The 24,249-nt window shown below is 40.9% G+C and overlaps 1 protein-coding gene and 1 long non-coding RNA gene across 6 annotated transcripts in view; one reads left to right on the top strand and one right to left on the bottom strand.

Annotated features, from left to right (window-relative positions):
- LOC124233911 (uncharacterized) overlaps positions 1–23,599 on the bottom strand; it is a 49,357-nt gene extending 25,758 nt beyond the window's left edge. For 4 of the 5 annotated variants that reach the window (XR_006887178.1, XR_006887177.1, XR_006887180.1 and 1 more), the window contains exons 1-2: positions 23,081–23,599; positions 20,904–21,096 (exon numbers count right to left, since the gene is read on the bottom strand). This is a non-coding gene — a long non-coding RNA (uncharacterized LOC124233911). The remainder of the gene's footprint in view (positions 1–20,903; positions 21,097–23,080) is intronic. The other variant, XR_006887181.1, reaches the window with a different exon arrangement.
- Positions 23,600–23,767: 168 nt separating this feature from the next.
- LOC124233892 (constitutive coactivator of PPAR-gamma-like protein 1) overlaps positions 23,768–24,249 on the top strand; it is a 109,461-nt gene continuing 108,979 nt past the window's right edge. The window contains exon 1 of the mRNA XM_046651167.1: positions 23,768–23,905. Within this exon, the coding sequence (XP_046507123.1) occupies positions 23,768–23,905 (138 nt within the window). The remainder of the gene's footprint in view (positions 23,906–24,249) is intronic.

Raw genomic sequence — 24,249 nt, 5'->3', positions numbered from 1 at the left:
GTTCCCTTTTGTTCTTAGCTGTTTTCATCAGAAAAGTATGTTGAATTTTTCTAATGCTGTTTCTGTATCAATTGTGATGACGATGTGCTTTTTTTACCCCTTCATTCTATTAACATGGTGTATTACATCGATTGATTTTTCATGTTGAATCACCCTGGAACCATTTTGGGAATAAATTCCACATGGTCGTGATGTACACTCCTTTTAATATGCTGCTGAATTCAGTTTGCTAGTAATTTATTGAGGATTTTTGCAACTATTCATAAGGGAAATTGGTCTGTAGTATTCTCTTCTTGTAGTTTCTTTTTCTAGTTTTGGTATCAGGGTAATTCTGGCTTCTTAGAATGAGTTTTAAAGTTTCCCCTTCTGTTCAACTTTCTTGAAGACTTTTAGAACAATTGGTGTTAAAGTCTTCTTTAAATGTGTGGTAGAATTCCCATTGGAGCCATCTGGTCCTGGGCTTTCTTTGTTGGGAAGCCTTTGATTACTCAAGCATTCTCCTCACTAGATGGAGGTTTATTGAGATTTTCTATTTCTTTATGATTCATTTTGGTAGACACTGTGTTTTTATAAATTTGTCCATTTCATCTAGGTTATCCAATTTGTTGGCATACAAACATTCATAGTATTCTCTTACAATTCTTTTTATTTCTGTAAAATTGATAGTAATGTTCCTACTCTCTTTTCTGATTTTAGTAATTTTAATCTGTCTTTTTTTCTTTCAGTCTTTGTCAATTTTGTCAATCTTTTTGAGAAACAACTTTTGGTTTTATTGATTTTCTCTATTGTTTTTCTACTTTCTATTTTATCTGTCTCTGCTCTAACATTTGTTATTCACTTCATTGTGCTAGCTTTAGGTTTAGTTTGCGATTCTATTTCTAGTTTCTCAAGGTGCACAGCTAGGTTATTGATTTGAGATCTTTCTCTCTCTTTCTTTCTTTTTAAAGATCGGCACCTGAGCTAACAACTGTTGCCAATCTTCTTTTTTTTCTGCTTTTTCTCCCCAAATTCCCCCAGTACATAGTTGTATATTCTAGTTGTGGGTCCTTCTAGTTGTGGCACGTGGGACACTGCCTCAGCGTGGCTTGATGAGTGGTGCCATGTCTGTGCCCAGGATCTGAACTGGTGAAACCCCGGGCCGCTGAAGTGGAGTGCGGGAACTTAACCACTCGGCCACGGGGCCAGCCCCTCTTTCTCCTTTTTTAACATATGTATTTACAACCATAAATCTCTATCTTGGCACTGCTCTCACTGCATCCCATGAGTTTTTGTAGATTGTTGTTATTTTCATTTATCTCAAGGACTGTCTACTTTCCTTGTGATTCTTCTTTGACCCACTGTTTGTGTTAGAGTATGCTGTTGAATTTCCACATGTGTGAATTTTCTAGTTTACCTCTGTTACTTATTTCTAATGTTATTCTGCTGTGATCAGAAAAGATAGTTTGCATGATTTCAGTCTTTTTAAATTTATGAAGACTTGTTCTGGGGCCTAAGATATGGTCTATCCTGGAGAATGTTCCACGTGCACTCGAGAAGAACGTGTGCTCTGCTGTTGCTGGGCGGCGTGCTCTGCGTATGTCTGTTAGGGCTAAGTGGTTCAGAGTGTCCTACAAGTCCTACAGTCTTACTGATCTTCTGCCTGGTTTTTCTGTGCATTATTAAAAGTGGTGTATTGAAGTCTCCAACTATTATTAAACAACTGCCTATTTCTCTCTCAATCTGTTAGTTTTTACTTCATATATTTTGGAGCTTCTTTCATATATGAAGTAGCACAACATTGCTTGAAGGTAGATTGACTTGAGTTAAACATGTACACCATAACCCTGAAGCAACCACTAAAAGAATGAAGAATAATGACTACTAAAACAACAAAGGAGATTAAATAGAACCATACAAAATACTTGATTGATCCAAATGAAGATTAAAAAAAGAAGAAGGGAATAAAGAACATATGGGACAAGTAGAAAACATATAAGATGATGGTAGATTTCTAATGTTTGTAATTGTCACATCTCCTTGTTTTATTGAATCTTTTATCAATATATAATGTCCTTTTTCTGTCTCTTGTAACTTTTTTTAGTTTAAAGTCTATTTTCCCTGACAATCATATAGTCACTTCAGTTACTATTTGTATGGGATATCTTTTTCCTTCCTTTTACGTTAAACATATTTCTGTCCTCATATCTAAAAATGAATATCTTGGGGCTGGTCCCATGGCCAAGTGGTTAAGTTCCCACGCTCTGCTTTGGTAGCCCAGGGTTTCATCAGTTTGGATCCTGGGTGCGGACAAGTCACCACTCATCAACTCATGCTCAGGCAGCATCTCACACAGCACAACCAGAAGGACCTACAACTAGAATATACAACTATGTATGTACTGGGGGTCTTTGGGGAGAAGATGAACGGGGCAAAAAGAAAGAAGATTGGCAACAGATGTTAGTTCAGGTGCCAATCTTCAAATAAATAAATAAATAAAATGACTATCTTGTAGACAGAATATAGATGGATCCTGTTTTTTAAAAAAATCTAATCTTCACAGCCTGTATTTTAATAGGTAAGATTAATCCTTTTACATTTAATGTGGTTACTGATAAAAGATTTACTTCTGCCATTTAACTATTTGCTTTCTGGGTTTTGTACCTCAATTTTCCATTACTAATTTTTTGGGGGAGTCACAATTAACACCTTATAACAACCTAGTTTGACTAACACATAATTAGTTTCAATAGTTTACAAACACTGCCACTATACACCTCCATTTCTCCCCCTCAGGGTTTCTAACGTCACAGATTATTTCCTTCTATATTGTAGTCTCCTTAACATGAATTTATACCTATTGCTTTATGTACTTGCCATTTAATTTATATAGGAAAAGAAATTGCAAATCAAACAAAAAGTACAATAATATTGGATTTTATGTTTACATACGATGTTGCCTTAACTAGTGTTTGTTATTTTCCTAATGGCTGTGAGCTACTGTCTAGTGTCCTTTCATTTCCGCCTGAAGGATTCCCTTTAGCATTTCCTGTAGGCAGATATATTATAATGAAATTTCTCAGCCTTTGTTTATCTGGGATTGTCTTAATTTTTCTTTCATTCTTGAAGGATAGTTTTGCCAAATACAGAATTCTTAGTTGATGAGTTTATTTCTTTCAGAACTTTAAGCATGTGATTCCACTACCTTCTGGCCTCCATGGTTTCTGGAGAGAAACCAGCTGTTAATCCTATTGAAGATCCTTTCTACATGCTGAGTCACTTTCCTCCTAGTGTTTTCAAGATCCTCTCTTTGTCTTTGGGTTTTGACAATTTGATGATAATGTGTCTTGGTGTAGATCTCTATGAGTTTATTCAGCTTGGAATTGGTTGCGTTTCTCAGATGTGTATATTCATGTCTTTCATCAGATTTGTTACGTTTTTGGCCACAATTTCTTCAGATATGTTTTCCTGCTCCTCTCTCAATCTCTTCTTCTGGGATTCCCATAATGCATATGATGGTTCATTTGATGGTATCTCATAGGTCCTTCAGGCTTTGTTTATTTTTCTTCATTCTTTTTTCTTTTTGTTCCTCTGATTTTATTATTTCCATTGTCCTTATCTTCAACTTTTTCCTACCTGTTCAAACCTGATGTTGATCACTCTAGAGAGTCTATCATTTCAGTTATTGTACTTTCCAGCCCCAGAATTTTTATTCAGTTCCTTTTATAATTTCTATCTCATTACTGTTCATCTTTATTTGTGTTCTCATTATGTACAGACATTGTTTTCCTGATTTCCTTTAGTTCTTTGTCCATGATTTCCTTTGACTCATTTAATATATTTAAGAAAGTTTATTTAATGCCTTCGACTAATAATGTAAATGTCTGAGCTTCCTCAAGAATGGTTTCTGTCAAATTCTTTTGTTCCTATGGAGGGGCTACACTTTACTGTTGCTTTGTTTTCTAATTTTTTGTTTATAACTGGACATTTTGAGTTGCAATAACTCAAACTATAATTCTGTGGGGATTCTGTAATTATCTAATTCTCCCCCTCATCAGGGATTGTTGGATTTTGCTTGTTGAAGGCTGAAGCCATGCAACTGTAACTTTTCTAAACTATTTTTGGGAAGCATGTAATCCTTGTTGTACGTGGTCACTAAAGTTTCTGTTCCATTGTCTTTGCAGTCAACCAATGAGCTGACAAAGATTTCCTTAAATATGTGGCTCCCAAAAGTGGAAAAAATAGGTATTGTCTCTTTAAATTCTCACCTAGTCAGGAAACCACTTCAGTCCTCTGAGGTTGAAACAAGGCTAACTTCTGTGTCAGTCCCTTGGTGATCAAAACCAGCGATCTACAGTCAAAGCTCATGATCCCAATTTCTGGAGGACAAGGTCCTTATTCCCCACCCTGCCTCCAGCAAGCTACTCTAGGAACTGGGCTGCTGCTTGTTGGGGTACTGGGGCATGAGGGATGGTAACCACCACTATGCAATGGCTTAAATTCACCAAGATTTAATGCAATTTACCAGCAAGCGTTCCCGGGATGCCCCAAGAGTTCTATTAGGCCAGAGTCTCAGAATAGTTGCTCAGACAGCTCCTGCCAGCTCAGATGTTGTTCCTGAGGTGAAATGGATTCCTGGAGCTTTTTACTCTACCGTCTTTCCTGTTATCACTTCACTGTGGTTTTAATTTGCATTTCTCCAACAACTAATAATGTTGAGCATCTTTTTATGTGCTTATCTGGCATTTGTATATTTTCTTTGGTGATAAGTCTGGTCAAGCTATTTGTCCAAATTATACATTGGGGTTTTTTTCTTACTGAGTTTTGAGAGTTTATTATATATTATGAATACAAGTCCTTTATCACATACACGATTTGCAAATATTTTCTACCACTGTAACTTGTCTTTTCATTATCTTAACAGTATGTTCCTAATAGCTCAAATGCTTAATTTTGAAGAAGTTCAACTTTTCAATTTTTCTTTTATGGATCATTCCATTGACACAATTTAAAAATCTTTCACTAACCAAAGATCACAAAGACATCTTACAGTTCTAGGTTGTACATTTAGGTCTAAAAACTATTTTGAGTTAATTTTTGTACATCCTGTGAGGTATGGATCAAATTTATTTGTTTTACTCGCATATGGATACCTAACTGTATAAGCACCACTTCTTGAAAAGATTATCTTTCTCCATAAATTACTTTTGCATATTTGTTCAAAATCAATCAACCCCAAAAGTGCAGGTCCATGTCTGGACTCCCTATTTTCTTACATTGATCTCTTTTTGTTGTTGTTTGTTTATTTTTTTCTTATTTATTTTACTTTTCCTTTTTCTCCCCAAAGCCCCCTGGTACATAGTTGTGTATTTTAGTTGTGAGTCCTTCTAGTTGTGACATGTGGGACGCTGCCCCAGCGTGGCTTGAGGAGCAGATTTGAATTGGCGAAACCCTGGGTTGGTGAGTGGAGTGTCTGAACTTAACCACTCAGCCATGGGGCTGGCCCCTAAGTCTGCCATTTTATTTTTTGTTTTTCTGTTTTATTTTCCCTGCTTTCCCATGGGTTACTTGATAATTTTTAGATTTCTATTTTGATTTATCTAAATGCCTTTCAGTGTATCTCTCTGTATGTCTCCTTTAGGGGTTGCTCTAAGTATTACATTATGTATACATAACTTATCACTATTTTCATGGTGTCAACATTTTACTTATTAAAGTGAAGTGTAGAAGTCTTACCTCCCTTTATGTCCCTGTACCCTCTATTGTTTATAATTGTCTTAAATATTTCCTCTCTCTATATTGAAAACTATTATTATTCTTGTTATTGTTGTTTCATCATCATACATAATTTAGAAAACTCAAGAGAAAGAGTATGTAGTGTATTTGCCCCCTCCCTTTTTACTCTTTTCACTTTTCTTCCTTCATTCTAACGTTCCATGACTTTCTTATTATTTCCTTTCTGTTTAGAGAAATTCCTTTGGTTCTTCTTTCAGAGTAGATCTGCTGGCAACAAATTCTCTTAGTTTTTCTTTGTCTGAGAATGTGTTGATTCCTCTTTCATACTTAAGTATATTGAATTCTGGGTTGACAGTTTTCTGTTTTAACATTTGAAAAATATTTTGTCACGTCCTCCTGGCCTCCACTGTCTCTAATGAGAAATACACTGTCATTCTAACTGTTTTTCCCCTATAGGTAAAATGCTATTTCTGGGGTCGGCCCAGTGGCACAGTGGTTTAGTTCGCACGTTCCACTTTGACAGCCTGGGGTTTGCCGGTTCTGATCCTGGGTGCAGACATGGCACTGCTTGGCAAGCCATGCTGTGGTAGGTGTCCCACACATAAAGTAGAGGAAGATGGGCATGGATGTGAGCTCAGGGCCAGTCTTCCTCAGCAAAAAGTGGAGGACTGGCAGCAGATGTTAGCTCAGGGCTAATCTTCCTCAAAAGAAAAAAAGTCATTTCTTTCTCACTGCTTTCAAGATTTTTTTCTTTGTCTTTAGTTTTCAGGAGTTAGACTATGCTGTCTTGTCATGGATTTCTTTGAGTTTATCATATTTGGGGTTCACTCAGCTTCTTCAGTCTGTGAGATTATGTCTCTTGCCAAATTTAGGAAATTTTCAGCCATTATTTCTTCTTGTACTTTTCCAGTCCTGTCCTCTTTCTCCTCTCCTTCTGGGACTCCAATGATATTAATGTTAGATCTATTGTAATAGTCCCACTGCCCTGGGTTCTGTTCTGGTTTTTTTTGTTGTTGTTGTTCAGTCTATTTTCTCTCTGTTGGTCAGTTTTGGTAATTTCCATTGTTCTATCTTCAAGTTCACTGATTCTTTCTTCTATCTCCTCCATTTCGCTATTGAGCCCATCCACTGAGGTTTTTGTTTTTGTTATTTTATTTTTCAATTCTAAAACTTCCATTTGGCTCTTCAGATTTTCTATGTCTTTGATGAGATTTTCTATTTCTTTATTGAAATTACTATTTTTCATTTGTTTAAAGCACGTTCAAATTACTCACTGAAGCATTTTCATGGAGGTTGCTTAAAATTAATGTTAGATGGGGCCGGCCAAGTGGCGAAGCAGTTAAGTTCGCACATTCCACTCTGCAGCCCAGGGTTCACTGGTTTGGATCCTGGGTGCGGATCTACACACTGCTTGGCAAGCCATGCTGTGGCAGGAGTCCCACATATAAAGTTGAGGAAGACGGGCATGGATGTGAGCTCAGGGCCAATCTTCCTCAGCAAAAAGAGGAGGACTGGCAGTAGATGTTAGCTCAGGACTAATCTTCCTCAAAAAAAAGTAATGTCAGATAATCAGAACATCTGTTACTTTGGTGTTAATATCTCTGGATTGACTTTTTTCATTCAAATTCAGATTTTCCTAGGTCTTGGTATATGTGATATTTGATTGAAACCTGGATTCTTTGGGTGTTGTGTTACAAGACACTAGGTCTTATTTATGTCTTCTGGCTTAGTTGGCTTCTTTTGACACCGCCTTGGCAGAGGAGGGTGGAGCTTTGCCTTGTTACTGCCACATGGGGTGAGAGCCCAGGTTCCTCCTCAGCTTCCTTGCTACTAGCAGGCAGGCATGGGGATTCCAGCTCCCTACTAGGCCTCTGCTGATACTACCCTGGCTAACAGAGGCAGGGGTGCCTCCTTACTGCTCTCCACATGGCCTCTAACGTCACAGCAGAGGAGCGGACTCATTATCAGGGGTGGTGATTCTCCACTAGACCTCCCCTGACACCGCCCCAGCATGGAGGGTGAGGGTGGCCTCATTACCCCAGGCTTCCCATGTAGTCTCATGTGGAACCATGGGGCAGACCTCAGTACCTCCTGGTGTGGATGAAAGTCCTGGTTCCCTCCTCAGGCTTCTCTGAAGCTACCCTCGGAGGGGACTGGGGGAGCCTCACTGAAGCCTGATGAAAGGTGGAGGACTAGGCCCCACTTCGCCTTTGCTGGTGGGACTGGAGGCCAGTGTGCAGTTTCTCATGTGTTATTTGGTGGGAATAGAGCGGTTACTGTCTAAGAGTTTTCTGTTTTTCTAGGCTGCTCCTTTTCTGGTCCTTTGGTTAGAGAGAGCGCTGTCCTCCATTGAGGCTTTTTAAATTTTGTCTGTGCCTCTTGCTGTTACCCTGTTGCCAGCTTCCCTAACGTGTCTTGTATACATGAGTAAAAGAAAACCCATGGAGCTCACTGCTGTGTTGTTTGCAGGGTCTGGGGTCCCTAGCCCGTTTGCCTTCGTCTCCCAGTCTGTCAGAGCTCCTTAGGCTGCACTACATGGAACATTGGGGGTTAGTTCTACTCAGCAGGAGGCAAAGGGAAAAGTAATTCTGTGACATCTTTCTGCAAGTAGATTCCTAGACCACGTGCATTTAACACGATTGTTGACATAGTTTGATTTAAATCTACCATCTTGCCGTTTGTTTATTTGTCCCATACATCCTTTGTTCCCCTTTCCCTATTTTTCTGCCTTTGTTTGGATCAAATGAGTGTTTCATAGGATTGTTTAATCTCCTTTGTTGTTTCAGTAGCTATTATTCTTTGTTGTTTATTTCAGTGGTTGCTTTAGGCTTACAGTGTACATCTTCATCTCAGGTCAGCCTACCTTCAAGTGATGCTGTGGTTCTTCATATAGCAGAACCTTACGACAATGTACTTTCCTTTCTCCTCTCCAAGCTTTTGCTACTGTTGTCATACATACATAGAAAGTTCACTTCTACACATATTATAAACCCCACAATACATGGTGTTATGGACAGAATTGTGCCCCACTCCCCCAGCCAATCCATATGTCAAAGCCCCAACCCCCAGTACGACTGTATTTGGAGATATGGCCTATAAGGGGGTAATTAAAGTTAAACGAAGTCATAAGGGTAGGGCCTTGATATGACAGGATTAGTGTCCTTATAAGAAGAGACACCAGAGAGCTCTCTCTCTCTGCCACGCGGGGACACAGTGAGAAGGTGGATGTCTGCAGGCCAGGAAGAGAGCCTTCTCCAGAACCTGACCACACTGGAACCCTGATGTTGGACATTCAGCCTGCAGAACTGTGCGAAAATAGATTTCTATTGTCTAAGCTGTCTATGGTATTTTGTTATGGCAACCCACGCTGACTAATGGACATAGGTATTACTTTCTTTACTCCTTCAATAACGAGCTGACAAACAACTGATTATCTCTTAAAGAGATGTAATTAATAAGAAGATTACACCTGGCCATGCTACCATTTCTGGTAGTCTTCATTCATTGTGTAGGTCTAGGCTTCCATCTGGTATCCTTTCATTCTGTCTGAAAGATGTCATTTAACATTTCTTGTAGCACAGATTCCTTAACCTTTTCTATGTATGAAAACTCCTTATTTTGTCTGTTCTGTAAATATATTTCACTTGGGTAATTCTTGGTTGACAGGTTTATTTTTCTTCAGTACTTTAAGGATGCTGCTCTACTCTCTCCTAGCTTGCCTTGTTTCTCATGGGAAATCTGATGGCATTCCTATCTTTTTTGGTAATGTGTCTTTTGGGGTGTGGGAGAACATTTTAAGATTTTCTCTTTTTCACTGGTTTTTTGTGCCTTGGTGTAATTTTCTGCATAGTTTTTGGGTTTGGGGTTTGTTTACATTCTTGAATCTGAAGGTTTATAATTTTCATGAAATTTGAAAAATTATTTCCTTAGATATTCTTTCAGTCCATCCCATTCAGGGAGTCCAACTGCATGTATACCTATCAGCTTGATATTGTTCCACACACTGATGCTGTGCTATTTTATTTTTTTTCCAATCATTTTCTGCTCTCTGTTTCACATTGGAAAATTTCTATTGCAGTGTCTTCAATGTTCGCAATGCCTAATTCAATAATCTCATTGAGTGTATTTTTTTTTTTTATTTTAAACATTGTAGTTTTAATCCCCAGAAGTTTGATTTGGATCTTTTTTATATCTTCCAACTTTCCACTTAATATGCCTAGTATTTCCTCTACATTCTCAAATATATGGAAGACAGTCATAATGACTGTTGTCAACTTCCTCGTCTGCTAATTCTATCATCTGTTTAATTTCTGGGTCAGTGTCATTGCTTGATTTATCTCCTTGTGGTAGGCAGACCAATGTCCCCCCACCAAAGATGTCCATGTCTTAATCCATTGTACCTATGAATATGTTCCCTTACGCGGCAAAGAGGACATTGCAGATGTGATTAAGGATCTTGAGATGGGACGATTATCCTGTTATCCAAGTGGTCCATATGTAATCACAGGGGTCCTTAGAAGAGAGAGGCAGAAGGATCAGAGTCAGAGTGAGAAAGATGTTATGATGAAAAAAGAGGTACGAATGATGTGGGGTCATGAGCCAAGGAATGTGAGCAGCCTCTAGAACCTGGAAAAGACAAGGAAAGTCTTTCTTCCCTGGAGCCTCCAGTGCAGGTTTCTGACCTCCAGAACTGTAAACTAATAAATTGGTGTTGTTTGAAGCCACTAGGTTTGTGGTAACCTGTTACAACAGCAATAGGAAACTAATACATTCCGCATTAAAGGTTGTGTTTTTCAGCTTCTCCACATGCCTGGTCTTTTTCGACTGGATGCCAGACATCACGTGTTTTACCTTGTTGGGTGCTGTATATTTCCTACAAATATTCTTGAGCTTGTTATTTAGCTTTATTAGGCAGGCCCAGAGCTGTGTCTTGTCTAGGGGTAATTTTTTATTGTGTTGAAATATACTTATCATAAAACTTACCATCTTAACCATTTTTAAGTGTACAGTTCAGTGGTGGTAACTATATTCACCTTCTTGTGCAGTCATCACCACCATCCGTCTCCAGAACTCTTGTAACTCTGAGACTCTATACCTATTACACAGTAACTCCCCATTTCCCCTCCCCCTAGCCCCTGGCAACCACCATTGTACTTTCTGTCTCTACAGTTTTGAGTACTCTAAGTACCTCACATAAGTGGAATCATACAGCATTTGTCTTTTTGTGACTGACTTATTTCATTTAGCATCGTGTCCCGAAGGTTCATCCACATTGCAGCACACTGATGAATTCCTTTATTTTTTAAGGCTGACTAGTATTCCATTGTATCTATACACCAGATTTTGCTTATCCATTCATCCATCAATGGACACTTAGGTTGCTTCTACATTTTAGCTCTTGTGAATAATGCTGCTATGAACACGGGTGTACAAATATCTTTTCAAGACCTTGCTTCCAATTCTTTGGCCCTATACCCAGAAGTGGAATTGCTCGGTCATATGGTAATTCTATTTTTAATTTTTTGAGGACCTCCCATACTGTTTTCCAAAGCAGCTGAACCATTTTACATTCTCACTAACAGTGCACAAGGCCTCCAATTTCCCCACATCTGAAGCAACATTGTTGATTTCTGTTGTTTTGATAGCAGCCATCCTGATGGATGTTAAGTGGTATCTCATTGTAGGAGGTTTTGAAATCAGGGAGTGAGAGTCCTTCAGTTTTAATCTTCTTTTTCAGGATTGTTTTGGCTATTTGGGGTCCCCTGAGATTCCAAATGAATTTTAGGTGGGGTTTTTATACTTCTGCAAAAAATGTCATTGAGATTTTGGTAGGGATTGCGTTGAGTCTGTAGATCCTTTTGGGTAATACTGACATTTTAACAATATCAAGTCTTCCAATCCATGAAAATGGGATGTGTCTCCATTTATTACATCTTCTTTAATTTATTTCAGTAATGTTCTGTAGTTTTCATTGTACAAGTCTTTCATCTCCTTGGTTAAGTTAATTCCTAAGTATTTTATTCTTTTTGATGCTGTTGTAAACGGGATTATTTTTGTAATTTCCTTCTCAGATTGTTCATTGTTTGTGTATAGAAATGCAACTGGTTTTTGTGTGTTGACTTTGTATACTGATACTTCCCTGAACTCATTTATTAGATCTAATAGCTTTTATTTTGTGAAGTCTTTAAGATTCTCTACGTATAGGTCATATCTGCAAACAGATAATTTTAATTGTTCCTTTCCAATTGGGATGCCTTTTATTTTTATTTTTTTCCTGCCTGATTGCTCTGGCCAGATCTTCCAGTACCACGTGGAACAGAAGTGGTGGAAGTGGGCATCTTTGCCTCATTCCTGACCGCAGAGGAAAAGCTTTCAGACTTTCACCATTGAGTATTTTGTTGGCTGTAGGTTTTTTCATATATGGCTTTTATAATGTGGAGGTTGTTTCCTTCTATTCCTATTTTGTTGAGTGTTTTTATCATGAAAGGGTGTTGGATTTTGTCAAATGCTTTTTCTGTATTGATTGAGATAATCATGTGGTTTTCCCCTGCATTTTGTTGATGTGGCATATTACACTGTTCAATTTTCATATGTTGAATCACTCTTGCATTCCAAGAATAAATCCCACTTGGTCATGATATGCAATCACTTTAATATGTTGCTGAATTCTGTTGAGGATTTTTGCATCAATGTTCATAAGGGACAGCATTTGTAGTTTTCTTTTCTTGGAGTGTCTTTGTCTGGCTTTGGTATCAGAGATATACTGGCCTCAAAGAATGAGATAGGAAGTATTTCCTGCTTCCTCTTCAGTTTTTTGGAAAAGTTTGAGAAGGACTGGTACTAGATTTCTTTAAATGTCCACCCCCAGGAGCCGAACCCAGGCTGCTGAAGGGGAGAGTGCTAAACTTAACCACTGGGCCGCAGGGCCAGGCCCTGTTGGAAGATTTTTGATAAGTGATTTAATCTCCTTACTAGTTATAGATCTATTCAGATTTTCTACTACTTCATGATTTAGTCTTGATGGGTTTTATGTTTCTAGGGATTTGTCCATCTCACTAGGTTATCCAGTTTTTTGGAATACAGTTATTCAAAGTACTCTCTCATAATCCTTTTTATTCATGCAGAATCAGTAGTAATGTCCCCACTTTCATTTCTGGTTTTAGTAATTTGAGTCTTCTCTCTTTTTTTCTTAATCTATCTAGGTAAAGGTTTGTCAATTATGTTCATCTTTTCAAAGAACCAACTTTTGGTTTCATTGATTTTCTCTATTGTTTTTCTATATTTTATTTCATTTATCTCTGCTGTAATATTTATTATTTTCTTCCTTCTGCTGGTTTTGGGTTCAGTTTGTTCTTCTTTTTCTAATTCCTTAAGTTGTAAAGTTAGGTTGTTGACTTGAGATCTTTTATGTTTCTTTTAACGTCAGCATTAATAGCTGTAAATTTCCCCCTTAGTACCATGTTCACTGTGTTCCCTAATTCTTGGTATGTTGTGTTGTCATTTTCATGTCTCAAAGTATTTTTTAATTTCCCTTGTGATTTCTTCTTTGACCAACTGGTTGCTTAAAAATGTGTTGCTAGCTTATGGTATATTCTTAAAAATGGAATGGGTAGATCAAAGGGTAAACATATTGAAAGGTTCTACCAATTTGTACATCCAGCAACAGTGTATGAGAGTGCCATTTTCTCTATAGCTTTGTCATTTAGTATTAACTGTTTTTGTTTTTAAATAGGAAATGAGAAAAGTGGAAAAAAGTGTTTAATTTCCACAATTTTGTGAATTTTCCAGTTTTTCTTATGTTATTGATTTCTAACTTCATCCAATTGTGGTCAGAGAAGATACTTTGCATAATGTCTATCTTTTAAAATCTATTGAGACTTAATTTATGACCTAATATATGGTCTGTGCTAGAAAAAACCCATGTGCATTGAGAAGAACACGTATGCTGTTGTTGGGTGGAATGTTTTGCATACGTCCGTTAGATCTAGTTGGTTTATTGTATTGTTTAAGTCATCGATTTCCTTAGTTATCTTATGTCTGGTTGTTCTGTCTATTATTGTGAGTGGGGTGTTGAAGTCTGCAACTATTATTGCAGAACTATCTATGAACTATCTCTTCCTCTCTTCGGTTCTGTCAGTTTTTGCCTTGTATATTCTGATGGCCTGTCATTAGTTACATAAAAGTTTATAACTGTTACATCTTCTTGCTATAGTGAACCTTTTATTAGTATATAATGACCTTCTTTGTCCCTCATATGCTTTTTTTGATTTAAAGTCTATTTTGTGTAATATTAGTGTAGTCATTCCTGCTCTCTTTTGGTTACTATTTTCATGGAATGTCTTTTTCTATCCCTTTACATTCAGTCTGTTTGTGTCTTTAGTTCTCATGTGAGTCTCTTGTAGAAGCATATAGTTGAATCACGTGTTTTTATCCAGTCTGCCAATCTCTGTCTTATAACTGGAGAGTTTAATCCATTTATGTGTAAAATTACTGATAAGGAGACTTACTTCTGTCATTGTGCTATTGGTTTTCTATATGCTCCATAGTATTTTTGTCCCTCATTTCCTGCATTTCTGTCTTCTTTTGTGTTTAATTTATTTTTTGTAGTGAAATGCTTAAATTCTTGTAATTTTCCTGTACATTCTATAGCTATTTTCCTTCTGGTTACCACAGGGATTATGTTTAACATCATAAAGTTATAACATATTAATTTGAATTTATAGGAGTTTAACTTCAATAACATACACAAACCCTGCTCCTTTATAGCTCTATCTCCACCCCTTTCAGTTGTTGATGTCACAAAATTACACTTTATACATCGTATGCACTAAAACATAAACTAGTAACTTTTTAAAATGCGTTAGTTTCCTAAATTATATCAAAAACAAGATTTGGACTTATAAACCAATATTACAGTAACACTAGCTTTTATACTAATAATTGTTTTTTCTCTAAATGTATTAGTCTCTTAAATCATGTAGAAAACAAAAAGTACAGTTACAAATCATTATTACAATACTACTAGCTTTTATAACTTCCCATGTGTTTGCCTTTACTGAGATCTTTATTTCTCTCTATGGCCTTGGGTTACTGTCCAGTGACCTCTGTCCACACTGCAGGACCCCCCTGAGCACTCCCTGCAGGGCGGGTCTAATGGTCATGAACTCCCTCAGCTTTTGTTTATCTGGGAATGTCTTGATTTCTCCCCAACTTTTGAAGGACATTTTTGCAGGATGTGGGATTGTTGGTTGACAGTTTTTTCCTCTTAGCACTCTGAATCTATCAGCCCACTGTCTTCTGGGCTCTAAAGTTTCTGATGAGAAACCTGCAGATAATCTTATTGAGGATTTGTATGTGATGCTTCGCTTCTCTCTTGTTCTCAAGATCGGCTTTTTGTTTTTTTCTTTGGAAAGTTTGATCATAACATGTCTGGGTGTGGGTCTCTTTAAGTTCGTCCTATTTGGAGTTTGTTGAGCTTCTTGGATGTTTATATTTGTGTCTTTCATCAAATTTGGAGAGTTTTCAGCCATTAGTTCTTCAAATATTCTCTCTGCCCCTTTCTCTCTCTGTTCTGCTTCAGAGGCTTCCAGCATGAGTATGTTGATATGCTTTATGATGTTTCCGGTAGGTCTCTTGGGCTCCGTTCCTTTTCTTCAGTCTTTTTTCTTCTGCTCCTCAGCCTGGATAATTTTCACTGTCCCATCTTTAAGTTCACTGATTCTTCTGGCTGCTCCAATTTGCCTTTGAATCCTTCTAGTAAATTTTTCATTTCAGTTATTGTACTTTTCAGCTCCAGAATTTCTTTTTAGGTTTTCTATCTCTTTATTGATATTTCCATTTTGTTTACACATCAGTTTCTTGACTTTCTCCACATCCTCCTTTAGTCCTTTCAGCATCTTAGGATTGTTGTTGTAAAGTCTTTATCTAATATATCTGCCATTAACTCTTTTTCAGGGACAGAATCTGCTGAATTTCTTTTTCCTTTGAATGGGCCATACTTTCCTGTTTCTTGGTACGCTTTGTGATTTTTGTTGAACACTGAACATTCAAATCTAATAATGTGGTATCTCTGGAAATAAAATTCTCCTTATTCCCCAGGGTTTCCTGTTCTTTGTTGTTTTGTTTATTGTTTGTTTTTTTGATTGTTGTAGGCTGTCTCTGTGCCAAAGATCAGCCTGAGATGTAAACACGTCTTCTTAGGTCTTATCTGAGCCTTTCCTTGGGCATGCACAGTCATTTTCTAATTTTCTCTTTATATGCAATTTTTTTGAATGCCCTAGTCTTTAATGTCTGGTTCCTGAAAGGGAAAACGTGAAAAATGAAGGGGGATAAAAAGGGTGCCGGCCATTTAAATCTCCTGGAAGTCATTTCAGCTGGAGGGGGAGGGGCCTGCAACAATGCTGGGGAGGTGAAGCAATGGCCACCCACCTCTTTGCCTGCACCTCTGTGATTAGAAGCAGTGATTAGAGCACAGATCCCCAATATTTGGGGGACAGGGTCCCCTTTGCCCACCCTGGCTCCCGAAAGCTGTATGCAAGCTGCTCCAAGAACACACGCATGGCTGCCTGCCATGAGGCTAGAATTGGGGATGGGTAGCTACTACTGTGCTAAGAGCTGAAAATGACCAAAATTAACCACAATTTGCCATCCAAGCCCTCCCTTGGAAGTTTCAAGCCTTCAATAAACTCCAGAGTTCCAAAATAGTTCCATTAGACAGATTCTGTCAGTGCACTTATTGTCAAGGTGGGGAGACAGATTCCTGGTGCTTCCTACTCTGCTATCTTCCCAGAATCCTTGGCTAGAGTTGATTTTACCTCACAACTCAGGGAAGACCCTTTTTAGTACTCTAGCTGATGACTTTCGAATGATGGGGTTTTCCAACCTGTCGGGAACAGACGCTACTCCAGCCTCGTGTGAGCTTCAGGCACTGTACCCTCTCATGCTTCTCAATAGTCTTCTCCGCTTCTTCGGGTAGCTTGCTCGCGTGCATGCACTACTCAATTGTCAGCAGAATGTTTGAGGAGGAGCCTCTGCAGATCTCTGGAGTCCTCTCCCTGTACAGCATTCCGCTCTACATTTCTTTGCCCTGCGAATTCTAGCCACCCTGCCTAACCCAGGTTCCCAGTTCCCTCCCCTCAACGTGGGGAGGCTGCCAGGCTCTGTGGGTTCTCTTCCTCACATCATTGCCTGGAAACTTTCACCAGGCAGCAAGCTGGTCAATTTTAGGGCTCACCTCTTTTGTTTCCCTTTTCTCAGAGATCTCTGTCATTCACTGACTGATGTTCAACGTCTTAAGAACCATGGTTTCACATGTTTTGTCTGGGTCTCCTTGGTGGTGGTTGTTGTTTCAAGTGAGAGGGTAATCAGTGCCTGTTGCTACTTCTTGGCTGAAAGTGAAAGGCTGAAGCTCCAATTTAAAATGACTTTCTTCCTCATATGATCCCTTAGGACATACTCTGTCATCTCCCCATTGGTATTAATCACTATCTTTCTTTATATATGCACAAACTTTCTTTTTTTTTAGGAAGATTAGCCCTGAGCTAACATCTGCTGCCAATCCTTTTTTTTTTTGCTGAGGAAGACTGGCCCTGAGCTAACATCTGTGCCCATCTTCCTCTACTTTAAATGCAGGACGCCTACCACAGCACGGCTTGCCAAGTGGTGCCATGTCCGAACCCAGGATCCAAACTGGCAAACCCCGGGCCACTAAAGCGGAACATGTGCACTTAACCACTGCACCACTGGGCCAGCTCCTATTTTATCTTTTCTTAGTAGACTGTGAGCTTCTGGAGACTAAGATACAAATCTGAGTGACAACATGTACTTTACAAATATGAAAAATGTGAATGCTTAATTAGTATCGCTTAACGTATTAAACTATTAAAAATAACCTTATTTGGCATAGGATTTCTAGACTTGTAGGTCATGGAAAGTCATAATATATGTTGATAGCTGTGAGGAGTTCCATGATGTTTCTTATGAGAACCTTTGTGATAAGATACAGATAAAGGCTTTCCTCAGATATTGCAGGTTTGGTTCCAGACCACTGCAATAAAGCTAATAACCCCATAAAGCTAATCATATGATATTTTTGGTTTCCTAGTGAATATAAAATTATGTTTACCCTGTACTGTGATCTACTAAGTGTGCATTATGTCTAAAGAAACAATGTACCTACCTTAAGTAAAAATACCTTATTGCTAAAAAATGTGAACCATCGTCTAAGCCTTCAGTGAGTCAATCTTTTTGTTGGTGGAGGGTCTTGTAAAAAATGCAGTATCCGTGAAATGCAATAAAGCAAAGCACAACAAAATGAGGTATGCCTGTATTGGTTTCTTAGTGTAGTTAAGTGAATTTGTGGTGAGTTAAATAAGTGCAAAAAAAAAACAGGCAAATGGATCAAATTAAAACAGGACAGTCCTTTAGACATGTGGCTCAGTAGCGACTCAGTATATAATGAGTGGCTTGAGATTTAGAGGGCATGGCTTTATAGCATCTGTGTCTTTCAAGGACCGGGCATAGGAAGGGTCTTGTCATGTACGTCACGAACGTATGTCTATTTTGGACATTCAGCATTCCTTTTCCCTTCCTGAAGGTACCCAGATCTCTTTCTCAGAAGTTGTATACCATAGTTTTGGTGAGATGGTCAATCCAGGTACTTGCTTCCCCATATTAAAACCAAAGGAGCTGTATTCTTTTCACTGTCAGGCTGGAGACATTTTACCTAAGTTTGGTCCCTTCAACTCTGTTTTTCCACGACTTTGAATCTTGAGCAAGTGACCACAGGATAAGGAAAGACTGGAGTGCATTCACATCCTCATCAGCACCCCAGCTGCAGTTTTACAACTACTAGTGCCTGTCGTTCCAGTCCCACCCATTTCTAATCCTGGTTCTCCAACTTTCATAAATTGATGTATGAGTTCCTAATATTCTTGGAATAAATGCCTTTTTGTTTATATTAGATAGAGTTGTTTCTGTGGCTTCTGACATAAGAGCCCAAACTGACACAGTGTAACGTGCAATCCTGCCTGTCCAGGTGTGGGGTTTTACAGTCTTTTCATTGACATGGCTGTTGAGTTGACCACAAGCCCATGAGAGTAACCTGTGAGGGAGGTGTGCTACAGTGGTGAACACAGGCTCGGGCTGCACTCACTGACCTGCCCAGATCTCAGGAAGTCAGTCTTAATGTACACTGTGCTGATCAGGCAACAACTTGGGTATGGTATCTGGAGTGAGGAAAGTATTCTTAAGACTACTGACAAACTGGAACAGCATCTGGTAGTATGCATCCTAGGTGGTGAGAACTCCACAAGCTGCATGAGAGAAACAGTGCAGGCCGGAAAACTGAAAATGCTGGGAAGTAGCCTTATTTTATAATTTCTACAAGTAGCTAGCCATCCATCAGGGAGCTGAAGAGAGTTTTGAACAAAAGGCAATTGATAAACTACAAAGCACCATACAAATGTGATGTTATGTTGAGGCGTTACTAAGTAATTTCTTGAACAAGTCACATTAAATGTAATCTAATATGGGGCTAGGCTGATGCAATTGCTCAGTTCTTTAGAAATTAAGATCTTTTGATAGAGTAGCCACTAGTCACATGTAGCCATTTAAATTAATTAAAATTAAAAAGTTCTCAGTTGTATGCATCAAGTGCTCAAAAGGCACATATGTCTAGTGGCCACCGTATCAGACAGTACAGCTCCTTTCCCTCCTTGCAGAAAATATTATTGGACAGTGCAGCTTAAGATAGGTCAATGTGAGGATAAGTTATTGAGTCTCCAACCTTTTCTGTGTGACAGGGAAGATTTAATTTTGAAACATAGAACTTCCTGGTTTAACAAAAATGTCTAAGATGGACTAACAGGCAATGTCTCCTGATTGTGCTGAAACCCTTACTTCCGATGGCACTGACGTGGAAGATGGAAGCCCCAGGCCCCAGCCCCCAGGCTGGGCCAGTTCTGCCTGCACCACCCACCTAGGACCTGCAGGGAGAGGGTGGGGAGAGCCGTGGTGAGCAGGGGAGGAAGGGCTGTTTCTGCTTCAGCTCTCCCCAGGCTCCGGCTACTGCTCCGCCCTGAGGGCGTGTGCGCTTAAGGCAGAACTCTCCCCCTGCCTTCCAGAGGCACTTGCGTCCTTGTACTTCTGCAGGCAACCCTGACCTCCTCCTTTGGCAGAAGTCTGGGCAGAGCCTCGGCTCAGTTCCTGCAGGATGACTGTGTGCTCCCACCTATGTCTGAGACTCCCTGGAGGAGGTCAGGTTCATGTGTTCCAGTCTGGTCAGGCCTGGGTGCTCTTCATATTCTGGTGTGAGAGAACTGCTCCTTCTAGAAACCTTTTTATGGTTTGCACAAGTGTAATAGACCATTTAATAATAACTAGTCTCCAAATGATGAGATCTTAAAACGCTCTTGTGCTTATGAATGTGAATTCCGGGTTTAAAAACATAAAGTTCTCATTTGATTTATATCATATTTAAAAGTACAATTTAGTTTACTCAAAATGAAAAGAGTTTTGAAGATTTCATCGTTAGTATTTAAGAGACAATTATAAAGTTCCTCTATCAAAATAAGAGAGGATATAGGCCCAACCGAGTATCATCTTCTAAAGCACCCTGTTGATGCTGGTCCACTTGCTCCTCAGCTGCTCCCAGTGGTGAGGGTGGGAGTCAAGGCAGGCTGATGCCTGCATCTCTGTGTCAGTAAGGACGTATGTGGGGAGGAAGAGGGCGTGGATGCCCAGGAAGTGTTGGGAAGGCCTCTGGGCATTCCACAAGTAGGGGAGAGGGGATACAGACAGTCCTTTGCGGACTTCAGAAAGAATGGGCACCAAAGAGCCCCCAAGTGTCGCAGGGAAGAGAAAACTACAGTGACCAAGGAGGGTAGTGCCCCTTCATCCCAGACGGTAACCAGCTGATGACATAAAGTGTTTGTCAGCCATGCACTTGGGAACTCCTTCTATGCTTGAAGAGTGCCAGAAATGTGAATTTCTTGAAATTTGCTTATACTTTCCCATTGACTTACAATTTAAAACTTTAACTGTATACCTATTTAAAAAATTATGTTTTAAAGATTAAATGAATTCACACCTGTGAAGAGAAAAGGACTTTTAACCCACATAACCAAAGACAAAAAGCACTAATTCCAGAATACGAAAACAAAAGAACAAAATCCCCAAGACCGTAGAGGTACCTGTGTGCTCTCCCAGGAAACTGAAGCTGACAATCAACTCACAGATTAGAGTCGAGTGCGAGGTAAACAGTACAGGCTCAGACGCCAAGCGGGGATTAACCTGCTCCCTTCCAGGGTCGTGGATTCCAGCTTCTGGCAGCCTCTGTTCTCCAGTATGCGCCACTAATCACGGGGCGGAGCCAGCTCTCATCACCTACCCGGAAACAATGAAAATGGACCTTTTAAGGCTGGTGGATAGAAGCCTCAACCAAAGAGGAATATTAATTACAGATATCATTCTGCTATAAAACACATTAGTTCGGAAAGAATCACGTAAATAAGACAGACAATCTTTTCCCACTTTGGGCTGTAGTTGAACTGATCAAAAACGAATTGGTTGAAATGTGAAAGAACCGAAAATAAGTGTTTCTGTCATTGGTTTTCCACACGTTGCTAATTTTTGCATACTCTGGGCTGGCTCTTTTTGTCTATGAATCATAACTTTTTTCTGAGATTTCTTTTTTGTAATTTTTGTGAAGCGTGGGGCCATATGCTTTTTAGCATCTTTGTTTTTCAGATATTGTCTCACTTGTGTGGCAATCTCTTGGTGAAATTGAAAGTTTCTCATATGCTCTAAGTGAACTGTCCAAAGATAGAGTGGTTGGAAATGAAAGTCCCCAACCATTAGGGGTCAGATATTGCGACCACGAGATGTTATAATTTTTTAATTAAATTTTAAATATAGATGTTTGCTTTTACCTTGGGATTTAAAAAAATTAACTTCAACCAACCCCTGAATTTGAGTTGAGGAAGCAGATTATATCAAATATTTGTCAGCCAAACATTTTGCCAGCCATTAATACTACTACTCAAAAAATGTTTTTTTTTTTAAAAAGTGAACATAGTAAAATAGAGAAAGTAAGCATAAATGAATTTTATACTTATGAAGATGAATTTTAAAGTCTCAAAACATAAAATAACTGGTCCATGTTCTCAAGCATGAAGTCTATACAATTAGAGTATGAGGAAGTAATAATTACAAAGGTCAACATTTATTGTGCATTTGCTGTGTGGTAAGCACACAAATTATCTCATTTAATCCCATAACAATTTGGGAGGTAAGTACTATTAACATCCTCATTGTACAGATGGCAGAAGCTCAGGTTTTCACAAGGGCACAGAGGTGGGATGAGACAGACCTGGTGGTCGGACTTGAGAACCTTAGTACTCTATACTGTCCCAAAGTGAAAATAAATTCATTTCCAGAATCCCAGATACTAGCACTAAAGCATTAAAAAAATTAAAAGCAAGCATGTTTAAAAGAAATAAAAATGGGGGCCGAACCCGTGGCCAAGTGGTGAAGTTCTCGAGCTCCGCTTTGGCGGCCCAAGGTTTCGCCGGTTTGGATCTTGGGCGCGGACATGGCACTGCTCCTCAGGCCATGCTGAGGTGGCGTCCCACAAGCCACAACTAGAAGGACCCACAATTGAAAAAAATATACAACTATGTACTGGGGGGATTTGGGGAGAAAAAGCAGAAAAAAAAAAGATTGGCAATAGTGGTTAGCTCAGGTGCCGATCTTTAGGGAAAAAAAGAAATAGTACACAGTGAAGATAAATATGTGGAATGCAACGCTATAAATTAAAATACAGTGAGCGATTGAAACTACTACTCTTCATCTTGTGAACCTGCAGGGGGTGACAGAAGGAAATTTAAACATTTCTGGGGTGTCAGTATTTACACATGGCTTTAAATGGCTAATTGCATTTCTAGATAACATATAATTCTGGCTTCACGAATTTTGTGCATGGGTAAGTGGCTTAACTCGCCAGTCTGTCTTTTAAAAATTAAACATATTTATCAAAATACCAAGAGCATTTTACTCATGCATGTGTCACAGTGGCTTGTATTTGACGTGAAGCTATAAGAAAAGAAACTGAAAAATTCAACTGGTGTTTTCAGGGAGAGAGCTGGGGGCTTCTTGCCGCCTAGGCGGGTCAGACTCCTCTACTCCGCCCCTGCCGTCTGGGCTGCTCCTCTCCGGGGGTTTCTCCAGAAGAAGAACAGATGGGTGGGTTGGAGGGGAGTACAAACTCGACTTTCAAACTTTTAAGAATTCAGAGTTTCTAAATGCTTCATTCTGCAAGACATTAATGTTTTTAGAGACGTCTTACTGAAGCATATCTTTACAGTATTACCCTCACGTTAACGGCAGTTACTGCAGAGCTCTGGGACAGAAGTCTTGACAGCCTCCTCCCCGAAGATGCTGCTCAGGTTGAAGGGCCCCCCTCGGGCGGCTCAGCCCCGGGAAGGCGCGGGGAGCCGCAGACGGCGGGCCTCCCACGCGCTCCGACAGGCCCGCGGTCTCAGCCTCCTGCAGGGACCCCACGCCGAGCGGGTTCAGAGTCGGGGCCGCCGTCCGTCCGCAGCCCTGCTCCCCACGGGCGCTCGGGGGAGGCCGCTCGCACCGCCCCGTTTCCCGGAGGGGAGCCCGGGCCCGGGGCGGGGGGCAGTCCCACCTTTCCGACGTCCTGGGAGCTGGGACCCCTCCGTGGACACCTGCAAGTCTGGGGGTCTTTTTCCTAAATGAACCGAGGACGCCGTCACGGCCAAGGTGGAGCGAGCAGGGGCGTCTCCGCGGCTCGGCACCTGCGCCGGGACACCGCGCGGCCACGGTCCCTGCTCCACCGGGACGGGCGCCCGACCGCCGAGCTCCGGCGGCCGCCCGCCGTGACCCGCCTCCTGGGCCTCCTCGGGCGATGGGACCCCAGGGATGAGGACGGGTCCTCCTCAGGTGACCGGCTCCCGGGGATGAGGCCTCCTCCAGGTGGCCGGCCCCGGGGGACCAGGGCGGAGCCTCGTCCGGGCTGGGACCCCGGGATGGGATGCGGCAGCCGCGCCGAGACCTCCGGGGCGCCGCCACCCCGGGCGGGCCGCGCGGCCTCTTCTCCCGGGCTGTGCCCGCGGCCCGGGTCTCGGGGTTCGGGGTCCGGGATCCGCGGTCCCGGGTCTCAGGTCTTGGGGTGCGGGGTCCGCGGTCCCGGCTCTCGCGGTCCGGTCCCAGGTCTCGGGGCTCGTGGTCCGGGGTCTGCAGTCCCGGCTCTCGGGGCTCGTGGTCCGGGGTCCGCGTTCCCGGCTCTCGCGGTCTGGTCCCGGGCCTCGGGGCTCGTGGTCCGGGTCCACGTCTCGGGGCTCGGGGTCCAGGATGCGCGGTCCCGGCTCTCGCGGTCCGCCTCCCCGCCCCTTCCGCCGGCCGCGTGCGTCAGCTCGCGCGCCGCGCCCCGCCCCGCCCCGGCCGCCCCCCCGGGCCCGGGCCAGGCTGAGGCGGCCTCGCGCGGGCGGGCGGGCGGCGGCGGCGGGGCGGGGC

This window comes from Equus quagga, unplaced genomic scaffold, assembly GCF_021613505.1.
Source record: "Equus quagga isolate Etosha38 unplaced genomic scaffold, UCLA_HA_Equagga_1.0 270_RagTag, whole genome shotgun sequence".
Classification (NCBI taxonomy): Eukaryota; Metazoa; Chordata; class Mammalia; order Perissodactyla; family Equidae; genus Equus; species Equus quagga.
Note: the sequence above shows the minus strand (reverse complement) of the source record. Positions and strands in the feature narration are given on the sequence as shown.